The following is a 27,097-nucleotide window of genomic DNA, read 5'->3' on the forward strand; positions in this document are numbered from 1 at the left end:
AAACTACTCTCTACATTCTTTTCCTCCAAACCCCAATAATTTTATAGAAGTGGCATTCAAAAGCTTGTGAATCGTTGGCAGGAATTTATAATAGTGGAACATACATCATTGATTAAATAACATTAAAAGCATTTGAAATCCATTCTCTTCTTCTGAACCTAAAATCAGACATTACTTAAGGGATGACCTGATATATAACTGAACTTTAATAATGAAAAATACTGTTTTCTAATGTATTGTAAAGCATAGTATAAAAACTTTGTTTTCAGTAATTAATCAGGAATGAACTATAAATTAATAATGATATGCAAGTGTTCAGAACAGATTGTAATTATAAAAAAATGCATAATTTATAATTTTAGTATAGTCTGTTTTACAATCACCCAAACACAACTTGAAAATATAATAGGCCTGTAATAAAGATTTTGAAAATGTAAAAAGCATCATGTTAGAAGTATAAGCTAACAGTAAGGATTGAAAGCAACATTTGTTAAAAATAACGTCAAAATTGTCAATGTTTGTTTCAACAGAAAAACTTAAGATCAAAACTTTGTATTGGAGCAATGTTTAAGTCAGGGACCACTGCACCTGTTTTGATGTTATGTTGTTCTTGCTAAAGCATTCTAGAATGTTGATTTCACACAAAAGATTGATGAGAGACAACAACATGGGCCAAAAAACATACCAGCTGAACTAATCTTGTGTACAATATATAGTATTTTCCAAAACTTTTCAAATCCACACGAAATCAAGATCAATATGTAACACATCATACAGATTACATATATTATTTTATACCAGTATTTTCAAAAAATATCAAACATCAAGGAGAAACCAGAGATTAAATAATCTGAAGTGTCTACTTACAAAAAAATAGAAACAGCAATGCAATCTCATACCATGAAAGTGGTTGTTGGAAATTAAATAAACTTCAGACTTTAGAAATTTCCTTATTAATAAACAGTTAACAAATTGCATTTGTGTTGTTTCATTTTTCAGTAAAACATAAAAATATAAACAAAACGTTTGAATGTATCCTCTCCAATTTCTACAAAATAGACTGAAGAAGTAAGTATAAATAATCAGTGTGTGTGTTAAAGAATGTGCATTAATGATCTAATGTTATTCATATAGTCGTAAAAACACAACTAATAAGTTGAGACAATACATTAATTTAAAACAGACCACAAAACATTTGAAATATGTACTTAAGAATTATTTGCAAACAAAAAACTTCAAACAGTAAATATACTTCAACATACCTTGCTACTTTCAGAAGCACTGACATGTTTGAATAGTTTCACTAGAGAATGTGACAATGATATCTCAATAACGTTGTTCACAAAGTCTGCATGAAGCACAACAGCCTCAGATTTCTCCTCTACTTTCCAATCTTTTCCTAATTGAGATTAATATAGTTTATCATATTTCTATGAATAAGCAAAAAACATGCTGTAATCATTGTTGCATTCTCTCTGAAATTCATATAATATAAATAGTTAAAGAGGTAACTGAGAATTAGATTTATTTAACTTCAACTGAAAAGATAACTTACTTATATTTTAACTGGAAAAAGATTTATAAAAAAGTAAATTACTTGCATGAATTCTATAGGTCACAGTACGTTCTCAATTTACCTTAAACACCAAGTTATGGTAAATCAGTAGAAAAGGCAATTGTCTTATGCAGTAGGATGAAAAGTGAAAAAAAAACAAAAGCTTAAAAGGCTTAACTGTATTTTAATAACGAAAGTAAAAACAAACTTTCACAGAAAAATAAGTAAATAAATTTGGATAAACACATGGAATTAGCTACAAGGGTGGTATAAGAATAAATTAAAATAGAAACAAAACTTCATCAGCAAGTGTTAACATTCTCATGAGTTTCATCTCCTCAAAAAGATAAAAAGTAAACTGTCTGAGAAGAACTAGAACTACATTTAGGTGTCACTTTCCATGCAACTGATGAATCAAAAAGTATGCATTGGAATGTGGAAGTATCTATCTATGACACAGTCTCAAAGAACTTCTATATAAACATCTATCACATGAAACAAAAATTAGTATATCACTTCAAAACTTACAAATGACCTCAACAAGATTTAGGAAAGTAACACTTCAGGCTGAAATTTCAACATGATTCCAAGTAGATTTATAAACTTCCAGACTATAATTTAATGAAATTTAAAAACATTGCAGAAATATGAAATATACATACTACAAGAGAGTTATGTATGCAGTATTTGCAAACTGCAAGATGCTAATTGTAAATAAACCTTTTACATTACCTTTATAGTTAAAGAATTACATATCTATAGTGATTGGTTGAATTTTGTGATACAAAACAACTAGATTATCTTTGCCAAACAAATGGTACAAATGAAAACAAATATTATAAAAGGTAGAAATAAATTGAGTCAAAAACCAAATAAAGCTCTAAAAGTAGGTAAAAAAACTTAAATAGAATTCAAATATTTATATGCATTGCAGTTTCAGTATTACTGAGAGTTAAGTTTTGATTACACTGAAAAATCAGCATCTTAAAATTACCAGTATTTTATTTCATTGTTATAGAATACAAATCACAAAATTGTTACCACAAATCAGTTACACAGCAAGTAAATGTTTGAGTACAGTAAACTATAACAACATTTACTCAAATTTCACAAAATACACTACCAACACTGTAAATATGTCTTATGTATTTTTTTTTCAAAATATAGGAATTATAAAAAGAAAAAAAAAACATGTTTAAGTTGAATTGTGTCACCATCGCCAATGACACTGTCCAATGTCAGATGTAAACCCATAGAAAAGGTGCCACTACTAATGGTCATAACATCAGCATGACAGTGGGTTATTGTGACTTGAGTGTCAAAAAAGCCACACATTGGTGCATCAAATAAAATAAAACAATGAGTTCAAAATTGTGAATAATGCATAGTCTAGCCAGGAGAACTTCCTTTTTCTGATCCTTATGAAAACAAGATGGCCAAAGAGCAACAGAAGGTTTGATCTGGAAAAGCTTGTTATCACTCTGCTCACTTCAACTAACTCTGCTAACTGGAGCCGAGCCTTGAATACAGAACTGTAGTCCATATATGGGACAGGCATGGTCATAATAGCAACAGAGCAGAGAGTCTTAGCTGCTATGTCAGTGAGCTTGTTCCCGCCAATACCAGTTTCAACTGGTATCCAGAAAAACTAGATAGAAGTAGATGATAAAAAAAAATTGGTTAGTGAGACTTGAATATCAACAAGAATCTCTCATTCCAGTATGAAGAAAACTGCTAAAAGTTGACTGTATTGGCAGGTTTCAGGAATGTTTCCTACAGGAGAGGCACACAAGATGATAAGATTCAATTAGAGCCTTAATATCATCCCCATTAGAATGGAAACCTTGACATTTCCACTGTATTAAAGTGGCCATTTTAATTTAGGTGAAGAACTGATTGGAGAGCCCTTCGGTTTATGACCACACCATTTTTATCTGGTAGAAAATCTGTCAAGAGGGTAGGTCTTTTTTAGTGGTGCATAGTTTCCAGTGATTGGGGGCATGAACAAATATCATTCTGCATCTCAGGGCCAAAGAAGACGAACACGAGAAAACACCAGAAGCTAGGGCTGAAGGAAGTGGTTCTGGGAAGCTACTGGAAGGAATAGTGGGGACAGAGATAGGAGTAGATGTTAACCCATCACCTCTTTTAACTATGGTAAGCAAAATACTCTTTATATAGTTGGAGAACAACTTTGTCAGAAACACAGAAAGATTTGTCTGCCTTCTAACTGGAAGGAGTATTAGCAGCATATGCCTGAGATGGAGTTGGGGACTCCAACCCTCGGGGTAGGATATATTGTTCACAGTTTTTGAACAGTGTACCTCTTTCTCCTCCACCTACTTCAGGCAAAAATAAAAGTTAGAGGGGTGGGAACCACTACAGTTAACACAGCAAGGTTCCAGTTTGTACTCATAGGCATTGTGGTCTTTTCCACCACAACAAGCATACATCAAAGAACCTTAACAAAATGCCTTCAAATGGCCAAATCCCTGCCAATGAAAATGTTGCAGAGGGTTGGGAATATATGGTCATAGTTTACAGTTTAAGTAACTTGCCTTGATAGCAGCAGATGAATGTGGTGATGTAAATATCAAAATAAGAACATCTGTAGGCAGCATAATTCTGTCGCCTTGCCGAAACCAGAGATGACCTCCAACTCAGGAAGGTTCTTTAAATCTTTTTCAACAATAACTCATCTGGAGGAATTCAAAATAGCATGGGGAGTGACCTCTGTGGGTATATCTACCATGGCCTTCACTCTGAGGAAGAGTTAGGTATGTTGTGGTGCAGATGTTTCCACCAAAATGTTGCCAGTGCTCAACTTTCTGACTGACTTAGGTGAGCCTCTTTAATCCCTTCTGAAAGAAAAAGAGAGACATCTGCACTAAGGATTTTAGAGATAACAAATGAAGGATGAGAAATTAACATAAGGAGTCAAACCGTGATGGTGACGATGTAAGAGTCATTCATGCATGGTCATTTTCAAATTAGCTGTTTTTACCAGTTTTTTTGAATAACTGGGGTATTTGTAATAAATAGAGGAAATTTCAGTGCCTACTGATCCCACCCACTATGGAGCCCCACAATAGGACACACTACAATGGAAAAAAAAGGACACTGCTAGGGTTTTGTCAGCACTAAAACCAAACACCATTATCAGACACAATGCACACAATATCCGTTGAGAGCATCCAACAACGGTACTCAGTTAACCTTAGCCAAAGAGGTCACTGGAGGGGTGGGAACTCCAAGGCTACCCATCTATAGAAATTCAAGCCCAAAATGGCATGACAGAGTTGGACTTCTCAACCAACAGGATCTTTTCTCCTTCATGGGTTAGCACACATGGGTGAATATTCAGATCCCAGAGGAGGTAAACTGAAAGTGCTGAACCTTCTCTGGGAAGACCCCTAACCATGTACAGAAATCCACCTCAATAGGAAGTTGCATGGAGAGTAACCTCAATGAGAATATTCCCCATTGCTTTTGAATTCAAGAGGGGTTCGGTGTGTTTTGGTATTGATACTTCGACCAAGATATCTCCAGAACATAGATTCTTCACTAACTTTTAAACAGCCTTCAGAATAAAAAAAGGGAGACATTTGTCCTAAAAGTTTTTAGAAGGAAGGCAAAATCAAAAATTGAGGTATAGAAGCATGATGATTTGAAGAGTTATGGTCCTATAATGACAGAAATCAAAATATTGACAACTGTTACTCCAATATTTCTCAGATACTTATTATATAAAAGATGTTTTACACAAGAGAGAAGGTAAGAGAAACTAGTTTAGTTCTGGAATTACTAAACTATAAATAACACTAGTTAGACATAAAAGACAAAAACTGCTGCCAAGTTCATTATCTAAGAAAAATATAAAAATTTCATTTTCCCATATTTGGTACATATTTAATTAAGTATAGTACTGATATATAAGAAAATAACTACTGAGTTAGTAACACAATACTTACTGATTTTCAGAAATTTCAAAAATAATAGTAAATTGAGTACTATAAAAGCACTGCACTCTGTCAGGTTCATGTTTAAAATAAATACAAGTTTTTCAACTATGATATTCTTAATCTGTCAGACCAATCATTTAAATGCACCATCTAACAGTTTTTCACTTCATCTTAACACTCATAAGCCTGTACTGATAAACTTTTGACTTGATATTGTTAACTATGTATACTACTCTTACTATCAAAAATAGTTTTAGAATTATTACACAGTTTTCTAATGGGTTTTTTTCATAAGCCAATCAGAATAATATTATGTTTATACAATTTATTAGGGTTTCTATCTCAAAAATAAGTATTTAGTCTATGTTTTAAAGGTTTCTACTTAAAAACAACTTGGGAGTCAAATACCTTATAAATTAAACCTACATTAACAGCTAAAGCCTATTTGTAACTGCAATAATTCATTTCTGTAACTTTTCTCCAAGAAATATTTCTGCAGAATACACTACTTTTGACACAAGTTCCTGAAAGCATTTATCCAACATCAGAGATTGGACAGAATATTTTCACTGACATTACAAAATACAGAACACTGAGTATAAAAAAGAATGACCAGTTAGATAATTAGAATACTCAATTTTATTTTACTTAATAATATATTGAATTTCTTGCAGTTCTTCAAGCACTTTCAGACAGTAAAACACTTATGAAACCTAGAATAATCTAAAATAAGCTTCATTCATTCTCTACAGGTACTTCAACTTGAGTTGTGAATAATCACACAAATAAATATTAAAAAAATTACAGCTAATGTAAGGCCTTTAACTTTAAGAGATTGCACATAAAATGACAGTCTGTGAAAGCTATAATTTCTAAGCTAAGAGAATCCTTATTGGTGTGTTTGTTTTATAGTTTTATGGAAAGTGAATGAGAACTGTTTCTTACCATCCAAATGGTTCTTAGTAGCAAGTCCAAAGATGTCATTGTGCAATTTACACAGCACTCCAAGCTGTGTAACCTGGAAGACTGTGACTTCTCTAACAGTACCAGGTTTAACTCTGATTATTTCAGCCTTCTTACCTGAAGAAGGAAAACGTTTTTAAAACCCATGGAGAAATTTAAAAAACTAAATTAAAAAGGTTGATCTACCAGTTTCTAAGAAAATATACTTTTGACTTAAAGTTCTTAAATAATTCACTAAAATAAAGATTGGAAAAATAAATGAAAACAATAGTATAAAACATATTTATACTGGGAATAATACTTCTAGAAAAGTTTACAGTGAATGGTTTTTAATATTCCTTGTATATTACACTAAAAAGGAATGCACAACATAAGCATACAAATTCTTTATTAGCAAACATCACACTATTAAAGATCATGACAAGTTACAGCCAATAACAACAGATTTAAAGGGAAATAGTAAAAGTAAAATAACAATTCACACACAAACATGTCCATAAAGACAGTACAAACTAATTCCTATAATATACAGAAAAAAATTGCATAACTGAATAGCACATTTTTTTTTGCATATAGGCAGGAGCGAAATTCTGCTGGTTCTCTGTTCTAGGATTTATTTTAATGTTAGTACATAGAACAAGGACTTAATTTGCTTTTAATCCAGCCCACAACTTTTCCATCTTCCTGTTAGAAAGCAGGGATGTCACAATTCAGAATCTAAATAAGCATAAAATATTCTTCACATGAACCAATAAATGACCTAATATCAGTTCTTATTAGCAAGAAGGTCATGAGTTGTTGAGCAACTTAAATATCAATCACTATTACATTAATCGGGTAATATCCTCCGGCTGTGTGATTTATATAATTGGTTAATACAGTGTTACTTAACCTTGTTGGAGGTACTGAACCCCAGAAGTTTCATACTTGCATTCACTGAACCCTTCGTAATTGAGAAAAAAAAAAAAATTTTTTTCAAATTCAAAACATAAGTAGATATTTTATTAGTGCACAAAATGAACCATGCATCAGTTGCACACAATATCACTATGTTCAAAGAACAAAACCAAAAAACATGAATTTCACACAAACAAAAACATAACTCAATGAATATTCACTGTAAATCAATGTGAATTTTGCTGTTGCCTTTCAGAGACAAGTTCAGAAATGCACGGTTTCACCTTGGCAAGTGCCACTCTCATATCATTTTTGCAACAAAGTCTGTTCCTTTTCTTCGTTTTTATATCTACCATGCTCGAAAAGAATTCCTCGCAAAGATACGTTGTAACAAACAGTATGAGTATCTCAAGGGCTTTCTTAGCAATAAGAGGGTATGCTACAATTTAGTGACATCAAAACATTGAGTGTTGTTGTTCAGAAAAGTTGCTGTGAACCTGGCTTTGCTGAAGTGCAATGATTTCTTCGAGGTATTCATCATTGACATCTGCTGTCGCAACACTAAACGTGAACGGCTGTCTCACCCATGCTGGATATGACTCTCTGGTGAGGAAGTATTCGTCAAGAAACTTTGTGAGCTCATCTAAGTGCATGGAAATTGCTTGTTTCAGTTCCCCGAGTACAGAAATGTCTCCAATTTCAGACACATCTTCAATCTTACATACACAGTTGTCCAGCAGGGGAAAGTTTGCAAAGTTATCATTCTCTGTTCATCGTTTCCATAACGGTAGCTTTTTTTGAAAAGCCTTCAGGTTTTCTTCCGCTTCGATGATGTTGACTCCACCGCCCTGCATCTGTTGATTGAGATGATTGAGAGCATTGAAGATATCGGCCATGTACGCCAAAATGAGAATAAACTCAGATTTTTCAAAGCAATCTGCATGACAATGTCAGTGCTTTCACAAAAACAGGGCTAATTCCACACGCATGGCAAAAACACGATTCAGCACCTTCCCCCGCGATAACCACCGAACGTTAGAATGGTACAGAAGTACCTCGAATTCAGAGCCCATTTCATTACGCAGCTCTTTGAAGAAGTGGAGCTTCAGGGCACTATTTTGCACAAAGATCACACATTCCACTACAAGTTTTAATACTTCTGCCAGTTTTGAAGGTAAGGTTTTTGTTGCCAACGCATGCCTGTGCAGAACACAGTGCATTACAATGTTGTGTGGTGCATCGACTTTCACCAGCACACCAAAACCAGAGTTTTATGCAAAATAAAAACTCTTCTTTTATCTCATCGTCCTTCACATAGCGCACGAATACAACAAGCTGGCTTAGATTGGAAACGTCAGTGGTCTTTTCGAGTTGAAGGCTGAATTTTGCTGGGCTTGAAATCAGATCTGCAACTACTTGAGCCAAGATGTCATCGCTCATGTCATCTATTCTGCTGCTGATGGTGTCATTTGAAAGAGGAATTTGGGATAATTTATTTTCAGCAGCTTTTCTCAGCATGATATTCACCATCTTCAATGCAGCTGGTTTTACAGGTGCTTCATCAATGGTGTGTGGTTTGCTCTGCTTTGCGATCAAGTACATAACTTTGTACGATGCTGTGAGGATTGGTTTGTTGATAGGTACAAAGCCAAGAACAGAACAGGCGAAGCAGCCTTTTCATCGAACCTGGTTCACTTTACCTTGAATTCAGCAAACATTATGTTCTTGTATTTCCCATCTCCATGCAGCTTTAGAAAGTGTTCTTTTAGTTTTGAGGGTGCTAGACTAGAATTTCTCAACTTGGCATTGTAAATCATGCATTGAGGACGCTGACTCCTATCATGTTTCATTATACACGTGAATCCATGTTGTACGTATTCGTCTGACCACTTTCTGTTTTTGCTCGACATAGTTAGCATGAAGGGATTAAAAGACTAGGAAAAAAAATCACAAATGATGCACAATTACTACAGTCACAAGTCAATTGCTAAGCGCACGAAGTTCCCTGCAGCACAGATATTAAGGCCAAGTGATGTGACGTGATAAGCCCCAGCCAATGATGGCCAAGTGAAGCATGATGTCACGAATCATAAGAGTGGGGTGAGTGGAACGGACACACACACAGTGTGTGTGTCTTGACCTCTGCCAAACTCCTGAGGCTGACTCACTGAATCCCTGGGGTTCGATAGAACCCAGGTTAAGAACCACTGGGTTAATAAGTATAAGTATATTCATATGATGTTTTACTGACTGGTGCAATATGATTGGTATCTACCTCTGATTTTATAACACAGAATGCCTTTTTAACATTCAATGGAATGGGAGGCAAACAAAAAAACAATATACAAGGTAAATTTACAATTGTGAATTTTAACTTAATTGCCTGTTTAACATATATTTACTTCTTTAAAACTATTAAAACAATAAATATTGTGGGATTACAGAGCAGTTTTCCATAGAATGTTAAAATAGTATCTGTAGTTGGGTTCACTGTAAGTGTTGTTCTATTATTAATCACACAAAATCCTTTCCCGTATTCACATGATTATTGGCACTTTGTTGGGAATTTCAACCCTGCTAACAGGTAATACATATATTATAAACTATCAATGAAAGATCCTGTTGCAAAATGGTTATATTTTTACAGCATAATGTGAATTTGAATTACGGAGCCAATAAAATCACTTTCATTTATATTTTGAGTTATTTTTTAGTTAGATGCAAAATTAATCAATTTGTTGATCCCTAATTCATTTTGTCCAGCACACCCTGACTTAAATCAATCAACAGGTAGTTAAATTTTGTTATTCTAAACCAAAAACAATATTCATTTCATATTATAAAAAAAGAAACAATGAATATAAAGCAAAACAAGAAAAAATATCCAATTCTTCTGGTATTAAAAACAATGACTATACAAGTAGAGAACACACAGAATACTGCCTTTATTGATTTTGTTCAAAGTGCAGTCAGTGCTGATATAAACATGTTAAAATTTTACCTTCAAAAATAGAACAGAGTGAGAAAAAACTATAAAACTTCCAGCAATGTGAAGGACATTTAATAATATACAGGAACTTCAATAGACAAGTAACAAGATGCTTTTTGCTCCAGCATTTAAAGAAGGGCCTCATAAACAGAAGGCAGGATGTCAAACAATTGCCCTGTGATGATGTATGACATAAACAACTAATTTACAATATACAATTAATGTATATTCTATTTTACAATTAAAAATTGTTTATTATAAGATATAATTAATTTGTTTTTTACTGCAATCACTTTAAATTGTCAGACCAGTACCCAGATATACGACCAACCTAAAATTTCTAAGCTAGCCCAACATTAGGAGATATTATTGGGATTATGGCTAACGATAATGCTAAACTCAAGTATATCCGACTGATTTTAATAAGAATGGGAAGTTAAATTAGACATATCCATTATAGAGTGGATTTTTTTGTTCTGATTTATATTTATAGCTTGCTTTAATCAAATGTTAATGATAATAAAATCAGATAATTCAACTAAATTTGTTTCCTTTACCATTCCATTTATTTACATAAAGAAAAACTATAATTAAAACCTTTAGCACAATCAGATTCATACCTCCAGTTTCTTCACAGTTATTTCTTATTTTTTCCCAATCATTTAAATAATTCTCCAAAATGGTGACACTAGATTCTGGATCATTAAAGTAGCAGTCAGAAAGCTTAGTGCTAAGGTCTATCTGATGTTTCTCAACATTAATCAGTACAACCTTGGCTGCAATAGTCTGATGAAGACGAAATCCTGAAGACTCAGGATCAGCAATCCGTTCATTGGTCATATACTATTAAAAAATACCAACAGGTTCAAAATGCTTTCAGTATAAAATAGTTTAGTATCAAACATTCATATCAATTTAACCAAGAGAATATCTTAAGGTTTGGTATACATGATGAAAAACATACCATTACATTAACTTTTAAAGAATTCAGTAGAAAATTATAATATACAAATCAGAAATTCTACTAGAAATTGAATATTCTTGGGTCATATCTCCAAGCTCAAAATACTGTTTCTCTATCCATAACCTAATGCAACTCTGATTAATGATTTAGAATATACATATTTTCTTTTTGTAAGAGACAGAAGAACAAAGTCCCTTTTACTGTTTGCCATATGTTAATATGAGTTGTTGATTCACAAAAACAACCACAAAATATTTTTCTTAATTACCATTATTTTAATAAACACTGCACAAGTCATCTTCATCTCTAAAAAACTATGACTGAAATTTGTTTGTTGGTTGGTTGATTGATTTAGTGTTTTATGGCACAAAGCAGCTAGGCTATCTGCACCAAACATCTGATACAAAGTTAAAATTTAAGTAAATTTAGTAAAATTCACAAAAGGAAAATAAGGTAAAACAAAACATAGATTAAGAAAAATAACATAAATAGCATAAAACCAATGTTTACATCTAGTCTACAATGTTAAGAGAAAAACTACAGTAATACAAGCTGTAAAGGACTTTCTGTAGCATAACTGTAATTATCATAACTCACCAGGAAGCCTAACAGGTAAGTACAAAAATCACCATCAGTCACCTGAAGTTGACCTTTCCAATCCTGGTTCCAAGTTATTTGATGTTATGGCCATTTTCAAAAGGTAAAGTAATAAAAGTTTTAGAACTCTTGCAGCAAAATTTTAATAACAACTCACCAGGATGACTAATGGGAAGTTCAAACAGCAGCATTAGTAACCTGAAGTTGGCCTTTCCAGTCCTGGTTGAGTATTTTGATGTTATAGCCATTTTCTAATTTCATATCAAACTAGATGGACTGTGATTCTTAAAAGAGAATCACATTAAAGAAAGTCTAATGTATAAATTAAAAAACTTAAATGGCATCAAAAAGGTAAATGGCCTTTAAAAAACTAAAAACATTTCTAAGGTGGACAGTGTCACCATCACCAATTACATTAACGTTATGGACAAACCAAGGGACAAAACATGTTTAAAACGGTGCCGTCGTTGAGAGTCATAACAACAGCTTTCTTGCTGTTGGCAAAGTAAAATGTGGTTTATTGTGACCTGAGTGTTACACAGACTAGATGTTGGTGCATCAGTTCCAGATAAAAGAAAATGATGAGTTAAAAAACTGTAACCAATGCATAGTCTCGTCAGAACAACTTCCTCTTTCTGATCCTTGCGGAAGCAAGACGGTCAAAGTCCATTATAAGGTTTTATTTGGAAAAGCTTGTTTTCACATTGCTCACTTCAAGTCGACTGCCAACTGGCACAGAGCCAAGCCTTGAATACAGGACTATAGTCCATGCATGGAACAGGCACAGCAGTGATAGTGCCAAAGCAAATAGATTTAGCTGCAGAGTTGATGAGCTCATTCCTGTAAATACCAATGTGGCCTGGTATCCAGAAAAATTGGATAGAAATAGATGTTAAAGATAATTAGGTCAGTCAGTTTTGAGAACTATGTGAGTCTGTATAAATAGTGCAGTTTGAGTATTGCTTAGCTTCTATGTGATCCAGGGCAAGAGAAATGGCGTACGGTCCAGCAGTGAACACAGAAACTGTAGAAGAGATTCTGCGTGCAACCACTGAACCACAACAAACCATGGCAGAGCCTACACAGTTACCTGAGTTCGAACCATCTGTATAAACAGTATTTCCGATCAGTAGTGTTTACTTTTCTCAGATGACTTAAAAATAACTAACATTTGTGGACTGTAAGAAGCCATAGTGGGATGAGCTGACCAGTAGATACAGCAAGGTTATCCAAAGACAGACCCAATTCATCCAACTGCACCTGGATATGAAGGCCAAAAAAAGCAATGGCAGATCATCTGTTCTGAAAAAGTATGACCCACCGATGAAGGAAAACACAACCCCAGGTGGGATGCTTTGGTAGAAACAAAGTTTTGACTATATAGTAAAGACAGCTGCAAATGGCAGAGGTGCAAAGAAGGTTCATGAGACTCTTATGTATAAGCTCTGAACAAGGGAAGTGCAGAAAGCCACAGTGCAGAGCCAAAGTCCTTGATGATGAATGAGGTCCAACAACTTTAAGGCCATGTTCTGGCAGAGCCCTATACAAGTAATCCATAGTCAAGTTTTGATCGAATAAGAACACAATACATCTTTAGCATAAAAAATTGATCTGCTTCCCAAGTGGGGAAAGAAAGGACACGTAGGATGTTCAGTGCTCTTGTACATTTGGCCTGTAACTGCTTGATGTGTGGTATAAAGGTCAGTTTACAGTCAAAGATAAGCCTCAAGAACTTTGTCTCAGGGACCACAGGCAGCACAACTTCATTAATACGGAGTTCAGGATCAGGGTAATACCCTGTTGATGGCAAAAGTGCATGCAAACGGTTTTAGAGAGAGAAAAGTTAAAGCCATTTGCTGTGGTCCACTTCAGTAAACAATCAAGGGCAGTCTCTAGCTGCCACTCAATATACCTCATGTTCGACGACTGATGTGAGATGTGAAAGTAGTCGACATAGAGCCCATTTGCAACAGTGAGAGGGAGTTGTTCAGTGATGGCATTAATATTTATACTGAAAAGTGTGACACTCAAAACACAACCCTCAGGGACTGCAAGTTCCTGTAGAATGGGGCAGGAATTTTCCAAACCCACACAAACTTGGAATCTCCTGTCCATTAAAAAAGTTTTAATAAAAATGGGGAAATGGCCAAGTAACCCACATATATGGAGGTCTCACAAAATGCCATACCTCCATGTTGTATCATAATCCTTCTCACTGCCAAAGAATATTGATACAAGATGTTGTCATTTGAGAAAGGATTCTCTGATTAACGTTTCAAGTCAAATCAGGTGGTCCATGGTGGGGCACAGTCGTCAGAACCCACACTGGGTGGGTGAGAGGAGGTGGTTTGATTCGAGGACCCAAACAAGACGAGCCTTAACCATCTTCTCTAAGGTCTTACAGAGACAGCTCATCACAGCAATTGGATGGTAGATTGAAGGAATCTTGGGTTCCTTCCCAGGCTTAGAGAAAGGTAGGACAATAGCCTGGCACCAGGCATCAGGAAAAACATTCTCCTGCCAGATCTGGTTAAAAATGATCAGATGAATAGTAGGACAAGCAGGAGATAGATGGTGCACCACCTCATAATGTATATCATCAGGTCCAACCGATGTACTGCCAGACTGATGAAGGACCAGTTTGAGTTTCACCACCGTAAAGGGACGATTATAGTCATAGAGACAATCAGCTCAAAAGGAAAGAGGTGATCGCTCTGCCCAAGTCTTGATACCTAAGAAGATGGAGGAAGAAGCAGAAGTGCTAGATATGCAGCAAAAGCTTTCACCTGAAGTATCAGCTATTTCCTGGCCATCAAAGAGCAAAATAAGAGGGGGACAGAATTGTATTGCCCACTGACCTTTCGAATCTTGTCCCATATGACTTTGGAACTAGTGGTAGATATGCTGGTTGTGAATTTAACCCAAGATTCCTTCTGGCTTTAACATCTTATCCACTGAAGGCCTGCTGGAAAGCAACGTAGTTCAAGAGTGTGGGATATGGTTGGTTGATTTAGTGAATTATAGCACAAAGCATCTAGGCTACCTGCACCAAACATCCAGTAAAGAGTTAAAAGTAAATTTAGTAAAATTCATAAAAGGAAATTAAGGTAAAACAAAACAAAGTTAAAAAAAAAAAAACAAAGTTAAAAAAAACAAAACACAAATGGCATAAAACCAATGTTTACATCTAGTCTACAACATTAAGAGAAAAACTACAGTAATTCAAGTTGTAAAGAACTTTCTGTATCATAACTCACCAGGAAGATTAACAGGTTATTTGATGTTACGGCCAGTTTCTAATTTCAAATTGAACTAGATGAACTATGATTTTTAAAAGGGAGCCACATTAAAAAAGTGTAATGTATAAATTAAAAAAACTTAAATGGCATTAAAAAGATTAATGGCCTTTAAAAAACTAAAAACATTACCAAGGTGGACAGTGTCACCATCACCAATAACACTGTCTAACGTTATGGACAAACCTTGAGACAAAACATGTTTAAAATGGTGCCATCGTTGAGAGTCGCAATAACAGCAAGACAGTAAAATGTGGCTTATTGTATTCTGAGTGTCACACAAACTACACACTGGAGCATCAGTCCCAGATAAAATAAAATGATGAGTTAAAAAACTGTGACCAATGCGCAGTCTAGTTAGAACAACTTCCTCTTTGCGATCCTTATGGAAGCAAGACGGCCAAAGTCCAATATAGGGTTTTATTTGGAAAAGCTTGTTTTTGCATTGCTCACTCCAAGTCAACTGCCAGCTGGCATGGAGCCAAGCCCTGAACACAGAACCATTGTCCATGTATGGGACTGGCACAGCGGTGATAATGCCACAGCAGATACACTTAGCTGCGGTGTCGGCAAGCTGATTCCCGTGAATACCAATGTGGCTTGGTATCCAGAAAAATTGGATAGAAGTAGATGTTAAAGAGAAATGGGCCAGTCAGTTTTGGATATTGGCAAGAACAGGGTGTGAGCCAATGTGAAGCAATTCCAGGGTCAGTAGAGAACCAAGCAAGTCAGTATAAATAGTGCAGTTTGAGTACTGCTTGGCTTCTATGTGATCCAGGGCAAGAGAAATGGTGTACAGTTCAGCAGTGAACACAGAAGCTGTAGAGAGAATTCTGTGTGCAACCACAGAACCACGACAATATTCTAGCCAATATTTTTATGACATAAGTTGAAATACAAGCAATTAACACAGCATTACATCCACCACTATATTGATACAGATATGTAGATGACACGATTGCAGGATTCACATCTGCAGAACACACACTTAATTTTTTTCTATCACACGAACTCTATACATCCTAACATTAACTTCACATGTGAACAGGAAGAAAGTAATCAAATATCATTTCTTAACCTCAAAATTACAAGAACCAATACATACATAATTTAAAACAGAAATCCACCCATACTGGACAATACTTTCCTTGGGACTCAGCACATGAAACAAAACTAAAACTCAACATACTAAGAAACCAATTAAACACAACCATAAAACTATGCTTACTAGATAAAATTAACAATGAATTAGACAAAATAAAACAATACTTCATCAACATCAACATGTTTCCTCCACATACCTTTATACCTATATTAATAAATATTTCCAACATCTAAGCATGCCCTCTACATTCCTACACTCAATTACACAACCGCCTTCAAACATGTGGTCAGATACCGGTCAGTAACCCTTTCTTTCTTTGTGAACCTGATGATGACCGAAGAAGATCGAAACATTGTTTGCTCCTCTACTAGTGCTTTCTCTACCCATACCAGACGTTTTTAAATATATAATTCTTCTACAAGTGGGTTTTTTCGTCATCACAGATTACACCTAATTATAGATTTTAGTGAGCCATATGGAATGTTAAATACAGCACTTTTTAAAATACATTTTTTATGTTATAGTCTATAGTTTCTTACAAATTAGGAAATCAAATTACTAATATTAACGAACTAGAATATAAAAAAAAAACCTCAAATCTTTTTATTTCACTCAGATATGAATTGTGTACTGAGTCAAACAGTGGCCCCATTCACCTCTTTTCACTTTTGGAAATGGTGCTGTACATACACTTATTTCATTATATGACATGCGAATAACCAGTCATCAGCTTATGTCCCCTTGGTGATTTTCTCAGCCATTTTAATTTGTGAAAAAGCTACCACATTCTCTCAATGAAAGATTTCAAGAACGTAGGTTATGTCTTTAGTATGCTCGAAGTTTTATATTTTTTAAAATCTAAATGCATCTTAGTTACTAAGCTTAATAAATTGTAGTGGAATTCTATGGTATCAGTGTAGTTATTTAAAATATTTTGGTTGTTCAACTGTATATATAAAAAACGAAAAAAATATTTTGTTTCACATCCTCTGCATGCAAAATGTAGTTAAGCTTAGCAAATGAGCTAGTTTTACTTCTTGATTTATTGTTCTATATTTTAAGAAAAATAAGTTTAATAATTTATTTCTAAACAGTAATAATATATATACATATATATAACAATTTAAATGTGACTGAAAATTACAAAATACTAATCCATTAAAACACAGCCAAGACAGAGAAGACTAAAGCTCATTTTTATATTACTGGATATTTAACATGAGTTCATGTTAACCTTGTCAATGCAAGTTACATAATGTTAGCTGGGCATGACTAAAACATAGATATAGTAATAACTATATGGCATTATGAGACTTAAGCTATTTACACTAAACATTTGTATTTTCTTGTTGTAACATATAATCATTCTAGCACCAAAAAAACACTTTATATTAATTCACAATTTTTTTTATAATAGTTACAAGGTTGGTCATGTAAAAGACCCCACATAGTTAGATAATGCAAAATAAAATAATTTTACTGAAAACAAATGCTTGAAATATAATTATGCAAATAATATGTGCAATATTTAAGACAAAGAATAGTTTTTAATCATGATATCAAATCACTTTGCACTTAGAACAAAACATACTTGACATTTTCACAAAGAAATCTTTAGTACAAATATTTCATTAAAAAATCTGAATTTTTTGTGTACTAAATACTCTCAAACTTTACTAAGAAGTGCTAAAATTTTGTGAAGGTACATACACTATATCAAAAGTTATTGTGCAAACACTTAACGTGTGCAAGTGTGTAGATGAATGTGTGTACATTATATCAAGGTTGTCTCGAAAGGGTTAATTAGGAGAAGCCCCTGGTTATCATTCAATTGAAGTAAAACTTAATATTGCTGAAATCATTGACAAACTAAATTATCTAAGATATTCAAACCTGTGATTATATTTAGCAAACCAGTATCATAACTAACTTACCTGATTATCTTTAGTAAAATGAATTAAAATTTAGCATTACTGAAATTATCATCATAACAATAAGGTTATAATTTATATTTACTGACAGTACCTCAAGAATTTGTTTTAAAGACAAGCATTTTGTCCTTAGCAGTACTGGGATACAAATACTTCCAGAAAATTAAGGGATGCTCTTATCCTTTATTTACCATCACTACATCATGAATCTGGTTTGAAAACTACCATCTTACCCTTAATGGTACCAGCCCACGAACATCTCCAGGAAAATCAACAAACATTCCAAATGATGAAAATTGGTTCACAACTCCAAAATAAATTTTCTCAGGCTATAAGAACAAATAATAAAAACTTTTACAGAGTGAAAAGATAAGAATTTTTGTTAATTATCATAAATTCACCTTTAAAGAAAGTACATACTTTCTTTGTATACTATTCACTACTAGTAGAGTCTACATACTGCCTTATACTAAGTAATGTAATGCCTATGCTGGTTACAACATTCGGTGTAAAAAACTGACCACTCTTTTTCAATAAAATACAAAGAGCATTTCAGCAGCAATTAGACAGATGTTCATATTTATGGTCATTTGTTGATTGGATTGTTGTATAAATAGTTTAGACAAATGTGTGTATAAAGGCAACTAGGTCCTACAGGAATCCCATCAATAATTCTAAAATTAAACTATTTTGTTGTTTAAAATACATGTATTAAAATTATAGAAAAGTTAATTGCCTACTTAGTACGGAAGTTTAAATAAATTACTAACAGAAATACAGCTTCAACAAACCTCAAAATCTTCCAATTTGCAGGGTAGACTACCTTCTTTAACCCCATTCACTAACAAAGGTTTTTTACTCACAATCTGGTCTCAATCAAGAATTTCTAATTTTTATATAATGTACTCTGTTAGTCTAGATAAATTTAATGAAGTTTTAATCTCAATTATTATTGCATCACAAAGTTCAATTATTTTTATCAAAAATAAGGTAACTACATACATCATAACTAAAGAGCAATTCATAAATTAATGAAGTTAAATACAAAACTTCTGTTAAACATCATACATCAACACACATAAGACCAAAACCCATACTGATTAGATGTCATTGTCTTTGATTAAAGTCTTTTTACTAACTAATTTAGTCAACATAGGTAGGAAGAAGACTTTAGTTCACAATTCAGTCAACTTAGAAAATTTATATTATTGTAAAATCCACTTAACTAAACTAACAATGCAAAATATCCTTGTAAGAAGAAAAATTAATAATAGAAATAAAGCAAATTGAAAAATATCATAACATGCAACACCTAAAAACAAAATTGTTAATTCCTAATATCCACACATCTTACTAATACATAAAATCTGAAGACAAATCAGGATCCCCATACTTTAAGCAGAAAATTTTTTTTTAAAAATAATTCCAGAACTTTTAAGGAATGTTTCTCATGAATTTCAAGAACTATTTCATGGTTTTTCTTATAACAATATGTAACACAAATTTTGTTCCTGGTTAGTATCTGTTATTTCGTAATTGCTTATATTGTAAAAGTACAGAAAACTGCCATTATTCCCTTCAAACTTTGCCTTTGTGACTTGGATAATGAAATTTAGAAACTAACCTATTTTCTATGCAAAACCGGGCAAATTTACACATTTTCATTTGCATAAGGTCTGAATAAAACAACATATGAATCAAGATTTACTTGTATTTATACTAAAGTTATACAGAAATGTTTAGAAGTGAGTAGTTTTTTGAGATTTGTGACTGTAATGTAAATCACTTTCATGTACCAGCCCTCAAATATAGTCTCCCATCATTTTGTCATTATACGCTCCCAGGTCACAAGAACAAAGTTTGAAGAGAAAAATAGGTCTTTTTCATTTACTTTATGCATAAGCAATTGGGAAATAACACTTTCTGCTCAGGAACAAGAAAAAGTAAAAATTTTGTTACATTGTGTAATTTGTTATGTGAAGTTGGTGATAAATAACCAACTTAAAACTACCATGTTATAGTTTTTGATCACAGTACTGATTTATTTAGTTTTAACATGCTTGTGCCATGCCAAGTTCTATTTAGAACCCCAACAACTGTAAAAGTTTTAACACCTATGCTATCCATAGCTTAAGTTTACCAAACACTCTCCAGACATTGAAAATGTGCATTGTTCCAATCTGTTAACATAACATCAGAGTCAAGCTATCAAAATATCCCAATAAAAATAATTAAAATTACAACCAGACACCTACTCCTAGGGTTATATTATAAAGTTAGTTTAGGTCTTAACATAGTACACGCGTAAAAAAAAAACACAGTCAATCTGAGTGGCAAAATAGGCAAAACTGATATACGGAAATCCACCTCCAAGGAAATGGGGAAAATCAAGGGAAATTGAAGAATTCCAATGAATACACAGTCAAGACAATCACCAAAAAGGTAAAGGAAGTTGCATAACATTTCCAAGCCAAAACAAATTATCAATTACAACTGATTGCAGAGGTGAGAAAGAAATGGCAAAATATCAGCAGAAATGGATGTATTTTCTTCACTAGTTGCCAGAGATTTAAAACAAAAGGACCTATCAGGATATAGCAGAATATAAGGGGAAGAGAGAAAGTCCTACAAACATGCAAGAACTCCAACTTATGACATCAACATGTCAGCAGCTAAAAAATATACATTTCTACCAGGAAGGTATAAGGTCTATCTATCTAATCACATAATCAAACAGTAAATTTCCCAGCCTTAACCAAAAAACTCAGGAAGGAAAAGAAACGAAATAGTCTCCCCATTCCATGAACAAGGGAAGAGTACACTCAACAGCGATAAAGAGAAGCCCCAAAATCTCACAAATCCAAATGACTAATTGATAAAGAAAGGAATATGAGGAGGATCCAAACTGGACTTGTGAAAAGCTTACTTGGTAAAGAAAATTATCAGAAAACACAATCCAAGTTCTCCCAAGGATTAACAAAAAATGCAACTTCAAAAGCTCTAGGAAAAAAATACCCCAGGCCTAATCAATATCTCCACCTCTCAGTAGATAAAAACATGGAAATCCCCACAGAGTGATGCTAATTAATAAACTGGGTGTAGGGGAAGTTGGATTAGTTACCTTGTTAACAGCTATGATACAGGAATTTACAGCTGCAAATATCATGTCAAATTTTTTTAAGTATAATTATACTGAAATTAACAAAACAGCATGAAACTCACAATCCATGATGGAACAACATCAAATATTGCATCTGATAAAACTGTGATTAACATTCTGTCAAGTTAAAGTGATTACATTATCTAAACAAGGTGCTTACATACAATATCAAAATAGAGGGAGCATTAATGAAGGTAGAGAAATTTGCAAATCAGATATTGCCAAGGGCAATTAAGCAGAATACAAAAGACTAGAGCATGCAAGACTAATGCTTAGATAGGCAAAACCAATGTCAAGAACATTACTGTCAGTGGATGGTAAGTATGTTTTCAAATAAAGAACATAGTAACATAAACCACAAAAAGTTTTAACTAATGAGTACTAAAGGATACAGCCAATCCTTTTCTTTCAAAACAAAGTACATCTGTTATCTTTTCTCCAACTCTGTAACATTTCAGAAGAAGCTGACAAAACTTGGGATGGTCAGACAAATGATAGACTGGCAGAAAGGCTCGCTTGGTAGTGGAAACAACCTGAACATCTAAACCTTTCTCAGTTATAGCCTTTACCTTAACATCAAGTATCTAAAAAAAAAAAGAAGTTTGTTCTTTACATAGATTTCTTACATGTCATAATTTGAAAAAACCTTCAGCAATTTATATTTTTTTGTTTAAAGTAATTCCATCATTTGTTGTTAATTAAGCTCAATCTTTGAAAACATATTCTTAATGAAATAGGGTCACATTTGAAACTACATGACTACAATTATGAGGTGGCTTTAAAACTTAGTATTTAAACAAACACCAACGTTTTTTAATGTGACTAGATAACCTGTCTTACTTCCATAAGTAATCAAAAACTACTACAAATAACTTCATTCCATTACTAAAATTTGTATTTTTGAAATAAATGTCAACTTAAAATATTATTTGTGCAGTTTTAAGTTAGAAATAAATGAGAAAAAAAATCTCCCAAGTCAACAACAACATAATAATATTGATTTGACAGTTTCCTATTAATTTACAATTGGCACCTTTTTTATTTTATAATTTTTAGCTATTTTTTCCCACACATACTATTACTTATTTGATGGCATGGAGACCAATTAAAGATTAAGATAACCAAAAGCTTACTTGAAATATAACAAGGTAATGAGTATCTTTTGTTTTGCACTGTAATAATAACAACACTTTAATGAAAATCAAAATTTAAAGAAATATGATGTTTACAACTCTGACAGTCCATAACACTTAAGTGAACATTCAGAAAATCAAAGTGACAATAGATACAAATAAATTGCTCTTTTCTGGAAGTTTCCACAGAAACTGTAAAAATATATATTTTAAAGTTACTATCAAACATATCCAAAAGTAAGAAAACAGCTTCTTACTGTAACAAAAACAAAACTGTACCTTTCCCATTTCAAACACATTAGGAACAGACATATCTCGGATTCCAAATGGCTTCCTTTCTTGTAACTATAGAAACATGAGAACATCTGTTACATTTTGATTGCATTCTTAACATACTAATAACAATGGCACAATTAAAAACACAACAACATCTTTAACAAAATTAAAACAACAGTACACTAAACTTCAGATGGTTCTTTACAATGGCTAAAATTCATTTAATAAAATTTGTTTGAACATTTTGTGTAGTTTTTAAGGTATTTATAATTTCATTTTATAATATAGAGTGGGTGGACAAAAGGCCCCCCCCCCCATGAAATTATTTTGCTCTATCTTTCATTAGATAGCAGAAAAATATGTAATTGTGCACCTGCTGTAGTTTCTCAGATCTTCTTATTCCAATTAGTCTACAAAATGCTCAAACAAGTTTTTCTGCGATTTTAGAGCTGCTGAAAGATACTTTAGAAATAAGAGAATTGATGCTATGGAATGGCCAGGTCATTCACCTGATATAAATGTGACTGAAAATTTATAGGCTGAATTAAACCAGTTAATAAAACATCACAAGCCAATAAGGAAGATGAACTTTTTGAAGTACTCAAAAAAGTATGGCACTCAGGAACATTTTAACAAACTCAATGAAAGCATGTGATGTTGATGTGCAGCAGTACTGAAATCCAAGGGAATACTGACTAAATATTAACTTGTGAAACTAATTTGTGTTATTTTGAGTTTCATTTTTACATTTGATTATTGCATAGAAACTTGTTTGATCATTTTGTAAGCTAATTGGAATAAGGAAATCTAGGAAACCACAACAGGTGCACAACATATATAATATGCAATTAAAATCATGAAAAGCTTAGGTACTTATGAAAGCCATTGGTAAAATTAGAACTTTAGATCATATTTGAACAGATCTCATCAAGTGTGTTCTAAATACACATAGTTTTACATATTTTTCTGTTATTTAATGAAAGATACAACTATAACAAATTAACAGTATTTCCAGGAGGGGACACTTTTTTGTCCACCCCTATATTTTCTTATTCCTTTGGGAAGTGAAACTTATAAACAAACAAGTCAGCATTCAATCAGTTATTAAACTTTTATTGCTATTATTATAAATAGTTAATTCTTCACAAATAGAGAATAAAAATGACTGTTCTCAATTATGTTCCTGTTTATTTCACGCTACTCTCACTCTCACAGTAATTTTTTTTACATTTGGAGTTAACACATAACTTGGTTATGCACACTTTAATTTATATGTATCATGACATTATAATTATTACTGACATATTTAACTCTTCACTTTCTACAAGATAAACAAAAGTATATGCTGATTAAAATATTTGATTCAGGTATGCTATAACATGACAGGTCAAATTTAATTCATGACAAAAATTAGTTTTTTCCAGGTGTTTCCAACATACTCATTAAAATATAAAAAATGTAATACTAACTTACAAACTAAAAGTATCTCAAAATTTTTCTTTTTGCTATCCCCTACTCAACACAAACACAAATATTTAGTTGTCAACCACTGATCCTACTCAGAAGACATGAATATTTAGTTACCAAATGCTGATCCTACTTGCTGTATTGGGAGAGGAAATATCCACAAATAGAGATGATACACAGAACACACTCCAAATGAAAACCTTTTTAAACTTAAATTTCTGCATATGTAAAATTCTATAATCTAGGATTGAACACAAAAAAGACAACAAGAGGGAACCTTAAATCTGCACACTGTCTGGAAGAAGCCTAGCATAGTTAAATACTTTTAACTTTGATGTCTCTCATTTCGTTTTTTATGACAAATAGCTTTGGTTCTTTATCAAAATTCAGAAAAGCTTAATACAGTAATATTGATAGCATTTATGTACTTCAAAAAAAAATTAATTTCACAAAATATGAGACCCTCAATCTTCTAGATTTTTATCTTTACATTTACCATCGTCTTATAAACAATACTAACAATAATATAAAAAGTTAAAATCTGTAGATTACTATAAAAATTCTCATCCTCTCATCATGTAATTCTTTCACTAAATGCACCCAAACAATTACATATAATTAATAATAACCTACAGATAAAAACTTACACTTATGAAGAAAATAAGAACAAATTCTGTGGTGAAGCATTACCTTGAGAGATAAGGTGAGCCTCTGTTCATCAGCTGAATAAGTCAAAACACGACACCTCACAACCTGGCCAACATAAAAGACTTTATCAACAAACTCAATCCATGTTTCACTCAGTTCTCTTGCAGGAACCCAACCCTGTAATAAAATAAATATTTACACCATTTAGCAGTCTAGCAGGGTTTTTAAAGTAAGACTAAGACAAAAAATTTCTCAAAAAGAAAAACCTATGTAGTTTATAAAAATAATAATAAAAGGTTTAAATGATAACCTACAATGCCCTCTGTTCTCTCAAGAAAACATGCAACTTCCTCCTTCGTGGCAGTGAATAACACTAAAAGGGATCAAAATCTAAGTGGCTTCCAAGACATCTAAGTCCTCAATTTCAAACGTATAGATTACTCTATCCTAAAACTCAAATATGGTGTAGGGTGTATATTACATCATCTTGTGAATTAAATGTACCCAATATATTGATAATTGGTGTTTTTGATTATTTGTAAGGACATAATTTTGTATGTAATTAAAATGTATTTAGTTTGTATATGTGTAAAATAAAAATTCATAAAGAAATTGATGTTTTTGTGTTTTAGTCCTTTATTCTTTATACATGGGCATAGCTCTTGCAATAACAATCTGAAAATGATATGTTCATAGTTTTAAACTGCTTAATAAAACTTGATATACAAGTTGTTCTCACACCATCAGTAAGTCAGGTAAAATTCAAAACACAAGAAAACAAACAATTATTGTCAGTTATGTATTATTATATGAAAATACCATTTTTTAATGCCATGTCAAGTTTGTTCAGTATTAATCAACATATTCATACTTTTACCACAGCAATAAATTTGTCAGTTTAATAAACGATGCCTTTTGCACATCTCAATGCTTACATAAGTTTCCAAGAATGACCATGGTTACATTGCTTTTCTACAAGTTCAACCTCTCTCCATGGATATCTTGTTCTTTCAGTTCCTTTCACGAAGTTCAGCAAGTTACATTCAAATTTCTATTAAACTACTTTCCTTTCTTGGTATACCAATAAATATAAAACATAAAACATGGCTAATAATCTATCACAAATAGTATACAAATTTTAAGTTCTTAATTTTATAAAACAATATTTTTAAAAAATCTAGAATTTCCCCTAGTGTGAGAATTGTGACACTTGCTCTCTATGCATCCTCACTTGTATAATATATTTACCACTACTCCAACAAGTATGGAATTTAACATAAATTGCTTAATATAACATTGTCATTGCTCAGAAAAAGCATAGTTTTCATTGCTTTCAATCTTATCAACACAGCTATGAAACAGACAACCAGACCCCTCCTCCCACACCCACCTATCACATTTTCTTTTTAAAACATTTCCTATACTTCTCTCTGCAATTCAATACTATATTATTTATAACCAATACAAAGCAAGATTTTCATTTATCAAATGATGTATTACATTATATTGTTTTCTGTAAAGACAATTGCCAATTTCACTTTCAGTCAAGGTTGATTCCCATGGGAAATATATCAATGAGCTCAGATGAAGTTTTAATAGCTCTTGTTGCATAGACAAAAAGACAGAAAAATTATGATACTTTTGGGACATTGTCTGCTTTTGGCAAATTGGTATTCTGTTTTCTTCAGTGCATTATTTAAGAAAACATTATTTAGTACAGTATTGCCATTAGTGTAAAAAAGTAGGGTTAAGTATCTTGACAGTAGAAAAAAAAACAGTAATTTTTTCTTGTTTTTCATATGTATTATTTACTTATCATTATACTATACTATTATCAACCAAAACGTAAAAATAGGAAACTTTTTACATTAGTTAAGGTTAATTTGGATAAAATAAGTGATAATACGACAATTTCTTTACGAAGTATGCTTGCCAGTAGTTATAAATAATGCAATTTGACAGTGTAACATGAGCTGCACATTCACAAAATGATTTAAAACTTAGAATGGTGTAGTTAATAATTGCTTGAAGTCCAAAGAGTAATAACAGAAGAAAATTTAAATATAAATTTATGTATACTGTTATAAGTATACAGCTATTTAGGATAAACAGATGTAGTTCCATATTACAATTTGCAAGTCATTCTTTTTGTGA

The 27,097-nt window shown here is 32.7% G+C and overlaps 1 protein-coding gene across 6 annotated transcripts in view; it reads right to left on the bottom strand.

Annotated features, from left to right (window-relative positions):
* Rrp5 (Ribosomal RNA Processing 5) overlaps positions 1-27,097 on the bottom strand; it is a 116,658-nt gene that overhangs the window by 42,937 nt on the left and 46,624 nt on the right. For all 6 annotated transcript variants that reach the window (XM_076489862.1, XM_076489863.1, XM_076489859.1 and 3 more), the window contains exons 15-22: positions 24,986-25,120; positions 22,832-22,897; positions 21,812-22,003; positions 19,051-19,125; positions 18,493-18,588; positions 10,987-11,209; positions 6,463-6,597; positions 1,263-1,399 (exon numbers count right to left, since the gene is read on the bottom strand). In XM_076489862.1, the coding sequence (XP_076345977.1) occupies positions 1,263-1,399; positions 6,463-6,597; positions 10,987-11,209; positions 18,493-18,588; positions 19,051-19,125; positions 21,812-22,003; positions 22,832-22,897; positions 24,986-25,120 (1,059 nt within the window). The remainder of the gene's footprint in view (positions 1-1,262; positions 1,400-6,462; positions 6,598-10,986; positions 11,210-18,492; positions 18,589-19,050; positions 19,126-21,811; positions 22,004-22,831; positions 22,898-24,985; positions 25,121-27,097) is intronic.

Source organism: Tachypleus tridentatus, chromosome 2 (genome assembly GCF_004210375.1).
Source record: "Tachypleus tridentatus isolate NWPU-2018 chromosome 2, ASM421037v1, whole genome shotgun sequence".
NCBI lineage: Eukaryota > Metazoa > Arthropoda > Merostomata > Xiphosura > Limulidae > Tachypleus > Tachypleus tridentatus.